Source organism: Tupaia chinensis, unplaced genomic scaffold, assembly GCF_000334495.1.
Source record: "Tupaia chinensis unplaced genomic scaffold, TupChi_1.0 Scaffold000061_1, whole genome shotgun sequence".
Classification (NCBI taxonomy): Eukaryota; Metazoa; Chordata; class Mammalia; order Scandentia; family Tupaiidae; genus Tupaia; species Tupaia belangeri.
Genome location: NW_006159519.1, coordinates 1,274,671 through 1,285,780, shown reverse-complemented (window position 1 = coordinate 1,285,780; position 11,110 = coordinate 1,274,671). Strand labels below are relative to the sequence as shown.

Below are 11,110 nucleotides of genomic sequence, written 5' to 3'. Positions count from 1 at the left end.
GCAGGAAACCTGCTGTTTAGTTTTTAGAAATGTTTGCTATAGGGAGCATGAGCTCACTGGAGAGACAGAGACAGAAAGTGAGAAATCACTCTCAGGGGAATGACCACGCCACAGTCCCTTCTCCTCCGTTCTCCTGTCAGGATTCTGACTACGCACACGTGCCCCATGAGTTTCAATTCACCAGGTTCAGGACTCAAACTGTGGTCAATGATGTGGGAGTCCAGTGCCTTAACCACTACGCCACCTGCCAGTCTCTTCTATAATTTTTTCTCCTTCTGTCTATACTTTTTCCAATATCTTTCTTTTTTTCTTTTTAAGAGAGTTTTTTTTTTTTTGCTATAGGGCACGTCCACTTGCCCAGAGAGATGGAGAAAGACAGAAAGTGAGAAATCGCCCCCAGGGGTGATGGCCATGCTGCAATCTCTTCTCCTTCAGTCTCCTCTCAAGATTTTGGGTACATACACACATGCGTATGGCATGAGTTTTAAGCTGCCGTGTCCAGGACTCGAACTGTGGTCAACTACATAGGAGTCCAGCAATGCAACCACTATGCCAACTGCTGGTCCCACCTGTACTGTATTTTTTACAAATGTAAAAGAGCCACAGTGGCATGTACGGGTAAGATGCTGCTGCCAAGGCCGACTGGCGAGGCCAGGGTTCGATCTCTGGCCCTCCCTGAAGCCAAGTGCAGCAGCACATGCCTGTCGTCCCAGTTACTCAGGAGGTTAAAGCATGAGGATTGTGACATAGTAAAAATAAATAAAAAATAAAAGTAAATTTAAAAAAATAAATAAAAGTAAAGGACTTAATAGACATATCGCTAAATAAGGTATGTGAGTGGTCAAAAAAGCCCATGAGGAGATGCACACTTAATGATTAGGGCATTAAAAACCACAGTGAGGAAGAGCCGGAGCTGTAAAGAGAGAGGACAAGTGTACAGAGCAGAGGCTGCAGGGGAGGGGGTGGACGGCACAGGGGTCAGGGGCTCAGGGAAGAAATGCTTTGTAGCCGTAAGAAAGCAAAAGGGATATATGGGCGATTTCCTCGATTGAAGGGTCACATACGGCATGCAGACTTTGAAAGGCTATATTGTGTGCCCTACAGATGTACAAGTAAATGAGTAAGAAATCATAAAAAAGAGGACTGTAAAAGAGTCCAAGAAAAAAGGAACCAGCAGTTAGCGTAATGACTATGTCGCTGGACTCCCACGTAGTCGACCATGGTTCCAGTCCCGGACCCTTAAACTCACACCGGGCACGTGTGCATGTGTGCCCAAGATCCTGAGAGGAGAATGGAGGAGAAGGGATTGAGGCATGGCCATCCCCCTGGGGGGTGATTTCTCGCTTTCTGTCTCTGTCTCTATCTTTCTGGTGAACACATGTGCCCTATAGCAAAAAAACTCTCAAAAAAAAAAAAAAAAGTCCAAGAAAGAAGAAAATAAGAGGAAGGAAATGACCAAGAGCAGAAATCTATAAAATAGAAAGCAATGATAAAGTGAAGAAAAAGTCAAAGCCATTAAAAACACACACACAATGAAATACTACTTTACAGTTTTCATAATATAGTTGATTGTTTAAAGAATTATTTCCTTTATTTATTATTATTGTTATTTCTAATTTGACCATAGCAAGACACACAGAGAGTGAGAGAGAGAGAAAGCAAGCCTCCAGGTCCGGGACTTGAACCATGGTTAGTCATGTGGGAGTACAACACCTTTAACCACTGTGCCACTTGCAGGCCCCAGTATAGTTAAAATTTAAATGCGACAATACCAAGTGTTAGAGAAGACAAACACCAAGTGGAATTCTCGTACAATTCTCGTGGGAATTCAAATGGTTCAGCCACTCTGAAACACTGCGAAGTTGCCCAAAGTTAACCAGTCAGCTCATTCCTATTTACTCAACAGAAATAAGAATTCATTTCACACACACCTGTAAAAATGTTTATAGTTGTTTTATCTATAATCATTAGAAATTTGAAAAAAATCTAAGTATCCTAACTAGTGACTGGGAAAATAAAGTGTGATATATTTATACAATGGAACTACTCACTAATAAAAATGAACAAACATATGACAACAAAGGAGAATCCAAATCCATTCTTTTTTTTTTGGAGAAGGTTTTTCTTGCTATAGGGCGCGTGCACTCGCCAAACAGAGAGAAACAGAGAGACAGAAAGCGAGAAATCACCCCCCAGGGGTGATGGCCATGCCACAATCCCTTCTCTTCCGTTCTCCTCTTGGGATCTTGGGCACGCACGCACACGCACCCAGTGTGAGTTTTAAGCCACCAGGTCCGGGATGCGAACCGTGGTCGACTATGTGGGAGTCCAGTGACATAGCCATTACACTAACTGCTGGTCCCCCAAATCCATTCTTAAGTAGAAAGATCAGACCTGCAAGTGGCATAGTGGTTAAGGCACTGGACTCTCAAATAGCCAGCTGTGGTTTGAGCCCTGGACCTGGCAGCTTGAAAATTGCACTGGGGGTGTGGGTGTAGCATAGTGGTTAAGGCACTGGACTCTCAAATAGCCAGCTGTGGTTTGAGCCCTGGACCTGGCAGCTTGAAAATCGCACTGGGGGTGTGGGTGTGCATGTCCTAAATCCCAGGAAGGTGGAGGAGAAGTGATTGTGGTATCACCATCCCCCTTGGTGGGGGTGATTTCTCACATTGCCTCTCTCTCTGGTGAGCACATGCACCTTATGGCAGAAACCTTAAAAAAACAAACAGAAGAAGTCAGAGTCAAGAGAGGTCGCTTGTCCTGCAGTTCCACTTAGAGGTCATTCCAGAAAAGGCAAAATTATAGAATCGGAAGACTGATCAGTCATTGCCACGGGCCTGGGATGTGGAAGGGGCTCATTGCAAAGGGGCAGCAGGTGAGACATATTTTGGGCTACATGGCGGCTCTGGTACATTGATGGTGGCGGTTCCACAACTATTTGCATGTAGAACTGTCACCAAAAGACAGAATGTTGTCAGAAGTCCATTTTCCAAAAGCAAATCAAGTAGAAGCAAAACAAACAAACATGGCGACATTTCTGGGATTTCGACAGGCTGAAGATAGGAGTCTCCTTAGCAGCAGACAAATTATTCATAAAGAGGAAACGATATTTGCTCTTGAAAATAGGTGGTGGAGGAGGGGGAAAAGCAGCCTGTGGCTACCAAGTAAACATGGTAAATACTTTATTAGATGGGACATTTAAATCGTCAGTCTTCGTATGGATGATTTTCCATAGTCATGCAATCTTTTTATAATTTAGATTCTAGCTTTTAAAGGGCCGTGTCTTTTAAAATTTGTTTTCTAAGGATCAAGTCCCAGAAATACTGTCCCAGATAGATAATGCCGGTAACTTGATCATTTTCCAAGCATCATACATATTCCAGTATTTTCTGTCTAGTGAAGCCATCCATCTGTTGGCTCCTGATTTTTTAATGACAAACTTGCTGTCAGTGGGCTCCACGAAGCCTCACACTGGGCATACCCTTCTGACTCTCTGAAATGTCATTTGACATTGTCCTACATCATTACTCAACTATCCATGGGAGGAACAGTGGAGCAGGATTTAATTTTCAGGCCAGATTTCATAACATTCTGGGTCCAAAACCTTTTAAATGAAGTCCACTTCTGAATCTGGATCATCCATGCGTCATCTGCTTGGCCTTCATAATCCAATCAAAGAGCAGTAATGTTTATTAATCTGGACCCATGAGCCCCTGCAAAATATGCTAAATAATTTCATCCTGATGAAGAAAAATACCTAGGCATCTGGAAGGTAACAGTATTAGAAATAGAATGTAAGGTTGTAATTGGGAGCTTACAAAATAAATTCAGATTAGCATTTAGAAGAAAGTTCTTGGAAAATACCGTTTATTGGATAAAAGTTATAATAGCAAGAGTAGTCAGCAAATACTGGTTTCATATTTCAACTTAACGTACAGGGTAGATGTTTGTTCAAGATTCTCGAGGGAGGTTCAACATCAGCTGTATCCATTTTTATGAGATTAAAACATTACTGGAGAAACCCTCCTAAGATAAACTGAATTTGATCTAGCATTTCTTGTCTTTTGGTAGTTTTTAAAGGGAAAGTAGGCTAAAAATACAGATTAAAAATCAATGGCATAGGTTTTTTTTTCCTTTGGAGAGGTTTTTGCTATAGGGCGCGTGCGCTCGCCAGACAGAGACAGAGAGACAGAAAGCGAGAAATCACCCCCAGGGGGGATGGCCACACCGCAATCCCTTCTCCTCCATTCTCCTCTCAGGATCTTGGGCACGCACGCACACACGCCTGGTGTGAGTTCAAGCCACCGGGTCCGGGACTCGAACTGCGGTCGACTACATGGGAGTCCAGCGACATAGCCATTACGCTAACTGCTGGTCCCAATGGCATCGGTTCTTCAGCCTCGTCCCTAGAGGGCAGATATTCCCAATTTTGGAAATATCCAACAAGCAAGGGACGTGGTCTGCACAGACCAGGGCCAGACCAGAGGCCAGTTAGCTGCAGCTGTCTCCTGTACCTGCACCGAACCCCAGAAAGCATCCTGAGGCTTGAATACATTGAATTTCCAGAATATAACCCATGCTCATTTTACACAGGAATGGACAGACCACAAATTACGCTGGAATCCTGATGACTATGGTGGAATTCAATCAATTAAAGTTCCATCAGAATCTCTCTGGCTTCCTGACATAGTTCTCTTTGAAAAGTAAGTATCAAAGAAAACCACGTTGGCCAGATGAACACTAGCAGTAAGAAGTCTGATTCTGCGGGAAGGGGCAGGGGGCGGATATAAACTTTAAGAAAACAATTGTTTCTTTTCTAACATTGTTTGAGTGCCAGCCCTGTGGCACAGTGATTAAGTGCCATGTATTGGGAACTGGATCCCATGTGGCTGGCCATGGTTCAAATACCCGCCCTGGTGGCTTAAAAAACACCAGGCATGTGTGCATGTGTCCCAAACCCTGATAGTCTGGAAAGATGGAGGAAAAGGATGGCCTTATGACCACACCCTATTGGGAGGGCATGTTCTCTCTCTCTCTCTCTCCCTCTCTCTCTCTCTCTCCCCCCTCTCCTCTCTCTCTCTCCCCTCCCACTCTCTCTCATGGGCACATGCACCCTCTGGCTAAAAAATGTATAAGCCATTTGACATCCTAGTGAAAAAGGCAACAAAATACGAATAGAGCAGTGGTGGGAAAACCCCAAAACACTGAGCGTTTCACCACTAAAGCGAGACTACCTCGATTGCAGTGCAGATGGACGTTTCGAAGGCTCCCTCATGACCAAGGTCATAGTGAAATCTAACGGAACCGTGGTCTGGACTCCTCCCGCCAGTTACAAGAGTTCCTGCACCATGGACGTCACATTTTTCCCGTTCGACCGGCAGAACTGCTCCATGAAGTTTGGGTCCTGGACTTACGACGGTACCATGGTTGACCTCATTTTGATAAACGAAAATGTGGATAGGAAAGACTTCTTTGATAACGGAGAGTGGGAAATACTAAATGCGAAAGGGATGAAGGGAAACAGAAGAGACGGTTTATACTCGTACCCGTTTATCACGTATTCTTTCGTTCTGAGACGCTTGCCTCTGTTTTACACCCTCTTTCTGATCATCCCCTGCCTGGGGCTGTCGTTCCTCACGGTCCTTGTGTTCTATTTACCTTCCGATGAAGGAGAAAAGCTTTCGTTATCAACATCCGTTTTGGTGTCTCTGACAGTATTCCTTCTAGTGATTGAAGAAATCATCCCATCTTCTTCCAAAGTCATTCCCCTCATCGGAGAGTACCTGCTGTTCATTATGATTTTTGTTACCCTGTCGATTATTGTCACTGTCTTTGTAATCAACGTTCACCACAGATCTTCTTCAACCTACCATCCCATGGCCCCCTGGGTTAAGAGGCTCTTTCTGCAAAAACTTCCTAAATTACTTTGCATGAAGGACCACGTGGATCGCTACCCCTTTCCGGATCAAGAGGAGAGCAAGCCAGTCGTGAAGGGCAAACTCCTCGACAAGAAGAAACAGAAGCAGATGAGTGAAGGGGAAAGGGTTCTGGTTGCTTTCTTGGAAAAGGCTGCTGATTCCATCAGATACATTTCAAGGCACGTGAGGAAGGAGCATTTCATCAGCCAGGTGAGTAAGCTGGTCTTTGATGAGACTGCTGCTGTCGAGGGATGCAAATATCTTGACATCTGTTTCCAAGATGCTGTCATCGTTTAAAGTGGGACATGGGGCCAGCCCCGTAGTACAGTGGTTAAGTGATGTGCCTACAGATCCCACATGGCCAACCTTGGTTTGAATCCTGGCCCTGGTGTTTTGAGAAACATGTCAAGTGTGTGTGTCTTAAATCTTGATGGGATGGAGAAGTGGAGAAAGAGGATCGAGCATGACCAGGGCCCACTGGGGGATGCTTTCTCTCTTTTTCTGGCAAGCACACGGACCCACTCACCGGCAATACAAAAGCTGATGAAATAAATAAAAATAAAAATATGGCCAGAGGGGGCATGGTAGTTAAGGCAATGACCCCCCCACATGGCTAACCACAGTTCAAGTCCTGGACCTGGTGGCTTGCTTTCTCACTTCCTATCTCTCTCTCAGTCTCTCTCTCTCTCTGTGGTGAGTGCCTATATCAAAATTTTAAAAATAATGATGATAAATCAAAACTAAAAATAGGGACCAGCAGATGGCATAATGGTTATGTCAGTGAACTCCCATGTGGTGGACTACAGTTTGAGTCCCAGACACAGCGGCTTAAAACTCATGCTGGGTACCTGGGCGTGTGTGCCCAAGTTCCCGACAGGAGAATGGAGGAGAAGAGATTGCAGTCTGGTCATGCACCCCTGGAGGTGATTTTTCACTTTTTATCTCCACCTCTCTGTCTCTCTGGTGAGCACATGCACCTATAGTAAAAATCTCTCTCAAAAAAATTAATAAAATACAAATATAAAAATAAAAATAAAATATGACATTATTAGCTGTTCTCTTTACACATATAACTGGCCCATTGCTTTAAACAAATGATATATTTATACCAGTTCATAGGGCTCAACTATTTTATTTTAGAATTGGTGAAAATCAGTGCCAAGAGCCTGATCCTATAACAAATTTATAAAAGAATTAAAAAATATCCCAGTCTACATTTATCTTGCTTTACAGACACTGCCCGGGATATCCTGTCAATGATTTTATTTAAGTGCTACAAAGGGACCACTGCTATTGACCAAACATTTCAATCATTACATTGGGGTTATTTTATTTATTTCTTTGCAGCTTTGAAAAAAATACTAGTACAGGGCCAGCAGATGGTATGGTGGTTAAGGGCACTGGACTCCCACATGGCCAACTATGGTTCAAGTCCTGGACTTAGCTGCTTTCTCTCTCTCTCTCGTCAAAATGAAATAAATAAATAATATTAAATAAAATAATTTTAAAAATGCCAGTACAAAGATCTAAATAGTTTTAAAGTATTATTTTAAAAGCAACACATAGTGCCATAGTGCCAGCCAGGGTTGTGGTGGTTAAGGCAGCTGGATCCCACGTAGCCGACTGGTGTTTGAGTCCTAGACTCAGCTGCTTGAAATACATGCTGGGCACATGTCTGTGAATGCCTAAAATCTTGAGAAGAGAAGGAAGGAAAAGGGATTGCGCTGTGGTCATCCCCCCTGGGGTTGATTTCTTACTATTTCTCTGTCTGTCTCTCTCTGGTAATACATACACCTTATAGCAAAATTTGAAAAACAAAACAAACAGGAATACATGATCAGTATAGGGAATTTGGAAAATATAGAAAAGTACAAACAAAATGGTTAAAATGATAAGTAATCCCACCACTTAAGGTTGGTAGTTTTAACATTTTAATCTTTTAGTGTTTTGTTCCCCCAAGGCTTTACTTCTAAATCTAAGTGCAGAAAATACTCGATTCTGAATCAGCAGCTTCTGGACTTAGCAGCTTCTCCTCCTTCCTGCCCCACCGGATAGCAGCTCCTGTTCTGTTCCACTCTTACAGAGTCTCCCCTAGCAGGAATAAGACCTTTGTTTTCCCTTCAAAGGTGAGCACGTAGCCCTCTCCTTCACATCCACCTGGCTTTATCGCGGGTTGCTGCTCAGGCCCTGCTCTTACAGCCCATAGTCCATCCCTCCCAGTGTCCCCGCCTAACAAAGGGTGGTGTCCCGTCTCCTGTAGGGAGTCCCGTCTCCTCCTGGCCAGTTGTTGCTCGGGGCCATTTCCATCCGTTGAGACGTAGCAGCTGTACCTCCTTGCGGGATGTAAGACAAGGCCCTTGACATTTGGCCGCTGGAGTTCTTAAGTTAGAAAAGTGTGATTAATTCCATATGTGTATCAGGAAGCATCGCAGTAAGGTATATTTTTATGATCCTTATTGTTATTTTAATGTCAGAGGGCACATGTGCTTGCGAGAGACAGAGAAAGCACCCCTACCACCGATGAGTCTGGTCACACCACAATCCTCTCTCCAATCCTCCTTCCTGGCGGGACTTTGGGCATGCACGCACCCACACCCGGCCATGTCTTACACAACACCGGGAGCAGGAGTCAGTCTGTGGTTGGCCGCGTGGGATCCAGCTGCCTGCATCACTGTGCTGCAGGGCCAGCCCAAGAAGAGCTGTTTATGTGTGTAAGTAAATTCCCACTGTGATCGGTGACGTTTACAGATACGTAGACCATTTTTTTGTTTCTGTTTTACTTCCTCAGTATTGATGATAAGCTCCCTCAAAACAACTTCCAGCTGTTTTCTTTGGGCACTGTTAGTGAAGCCACTGGAAAGAATCTGCGACTACATGGTGGGTGATGTGTTAGGAGCATTTTGAAAACTTAAGTGCCATAAATCTGAATAGTACTGCTTTTAAATCCCTTGAAATGAATTTAGAACTGTTCACCGACTTGTTGAATGAAAGGCGTCTTTTCCTCTTTTGCAGGTGGTACAAGACTGGAAATTTGTAGCTCAAGTTCTCGACCGAATCTTCCTGTGGCTCTTTCTGATAGTGTCGGTGACAGGCTCGGTTCTGATTTTCACCCCTGCTTTGAAGATGTGGCTTCATAGTTACCATTAGGAACAAGGTTCTGGAACAATTTAAAGACATTCCATAGAGACAATGACACTTTAGACCTCACAACCGTCGAGCATGTATATAGAACCCCATGCACCTACTCGTTCTAAAAGCCCGGATTGTGTAGTCTTCACAGTAAGATATACTTTTTAATTTGTGTAAAAATCAGGCATTTCCCATTTTGGCCAGCGATGTTTACGTGCACATAAATAATTCCATTGTTTCTATTCTACTTCTTCCATGTGGATGAAAGTGTATCTATAAACTCAACTTTCAGGCTTGAACTATTAGCTTATCTGGAAAGTCCTGACATATTTTTTCTGTTTTTCTATGCAAAAACGCAGCATGACTTTCCTGATGACCCAGTAGAATCTCTCTTGATGGGAGATACCTTGGTAAATGTGGGTTTGTCCAAGGAAGTGTGTGATTGTCATTAGAGCTGTGCTTAAAGAAAGCTCAGCCTCCCCAGGTCCCTGCCTTGGTGTCCCCAGATGTTCAGGGGGAAGCACAGGTCCAGGCCTGAGTTCACAGGCCAGAACCCGCGAGGAGCTGTTACTGTTGGTGAGCGAATGCCCTGGGACTCAGGACACCTAACTAGGGAGGGCCACCAAGAATTCAAGCGGGGCTCCGAGTCCAGCTATGTGTGTGGGCCGGACCTGGATTCTCTGCATCTATTGGTCTCCTTGGCGGTTTTATCTGAGTGGCGGCCTGGGGCTGTGTTGTGTTCTTCTAGCAATGCAGATGGACGAACCTCAACAATGGTTTGGGGACTTACACGGGTACAGTGCCATCTGCACGGCACACATGTAATTACAGGTTCCAAAGTGAACTAGCTGAGGCGCTCCCTCCCCCCATATGGTACTCACTGAAAACAGCCTTACTCAACATTGTAAGCCTCTACGGCAGGTGTGAGTTATCACATTCTAAAGGTTTCATATGGTGAAATGAGGAACTGCTGTGAGTTGAGACTTGCTTTAAGGAATAGCAAAATAACTTACATAGCAACAACGTCACCTCTGCCAGAAATGCATCGTCAATACCCATAATCTTCTCTTGCAAAACTAAGGTACTGAACGTTCTCTGATAACGGCTCTTAGTGTCACCTCGCCTAACTGAATCCATCCCCACGCTCTCGTCTGGGTTTTTCATCCCTTTTTCAGGGTGTCCTATCCATCTGGTGCACTGTATCCCCCACCCTCACCCCAAGACTCACAAGGAACAGTCTGCACACATGCCTTTTGCCCCTCGAAATTGCCGCTGCAATCCAACGTATATTGCAAAGAGCGAGAGGAGAGGGTTTCAGACGTTCACAGTGTGAAGTAAGGATGAGCTCATTGCCCTGGTCTGATCGTCACACATTGCATTTGGGTATTGGGAAAAGCTACACTACACCGTAAGTATGTACAGCTGGCGTACGTAAATCACAAACTGTAATAAAAATAAATAAGATTTGAAAAGTGCTGCTTTTGCCACCAACTCCTTCCTACGTTTTAGCTTAAAGCAGTTTTCTTCTTACTCAACTATAAATCCAGATCTGGGAAGGACCTATAGCTCAGCAGTTAAGGGTTGTGCATAGAAAGCTGGATTCCACACACTCACCACAGTTCGAATCCTGTCCCCAACAGCTTGAAACACACAGTGAGTGCGTGTCTGAAATTCTGGTAGGATGAGAAAATGGAGTAAAATGATTACAGTATAAGCATGCACCCATGGGGAGGGGGGTGTGAGTGTGTTCTCCCTCTGTCTCTTCTGGTGAGCAAATGTACCCACTTACAATAAATAAATAAATGAATAAGTCCAATTCCCCTTCTGGAGAGCCTTTATTTTTCTTTTAATGTGGCGTATATATACAGTGGAATACTACTTGGCTGTTAAAAAGAACAAAATCCTGTGATCTGAGGTGACAAGAACGAGCCTGGAGGCTGTGACATGAACGAGGCCAGGTGCAGGAAGAGGCCACGTGTTCTCCTCATACGTGGGCATTGAAAGCATGACCTATTGCTGTAGAGAGATGAGGAATGACACTAGAAGCCTGGCAGACACTGTAC

General features: G+C 44.2%; 1 protein-coding gene across 1 annotated transcript in view; it reads left to right on the top strand.

Moving 5' to 3' along the window:
• The window catches only part of CHRNB3 (cholinergic receptor nicotinic beta 3 subunit), a 33,164-nt gene extending 24,011 nt beyond the window's left edge, over window positions 1–9,153 (top strand). Inside the window, exons 4-6 of the mRNA XM_006141645.2 lie at window positions 4,594–4,703; window positions 5,246–6,128; window positions 8,931–9,153. Of these exons, the coding sequence (XP_006141707.1) occupies window positions 4,594–4,703; window positions 5,246–6,128; window positions 8,931–9,065 (1,128 nt within the window). The 3' untranslated portion in view covers window positions 9,066–9,153. The remainder of the gene's footprint in view (window positions 1–4,593; window positions 4,704–5,245; window positions 6,129–8,930) is intronic.
• Window positions 9,154–11,110: the final 1,957 nt, after the last annotated feature.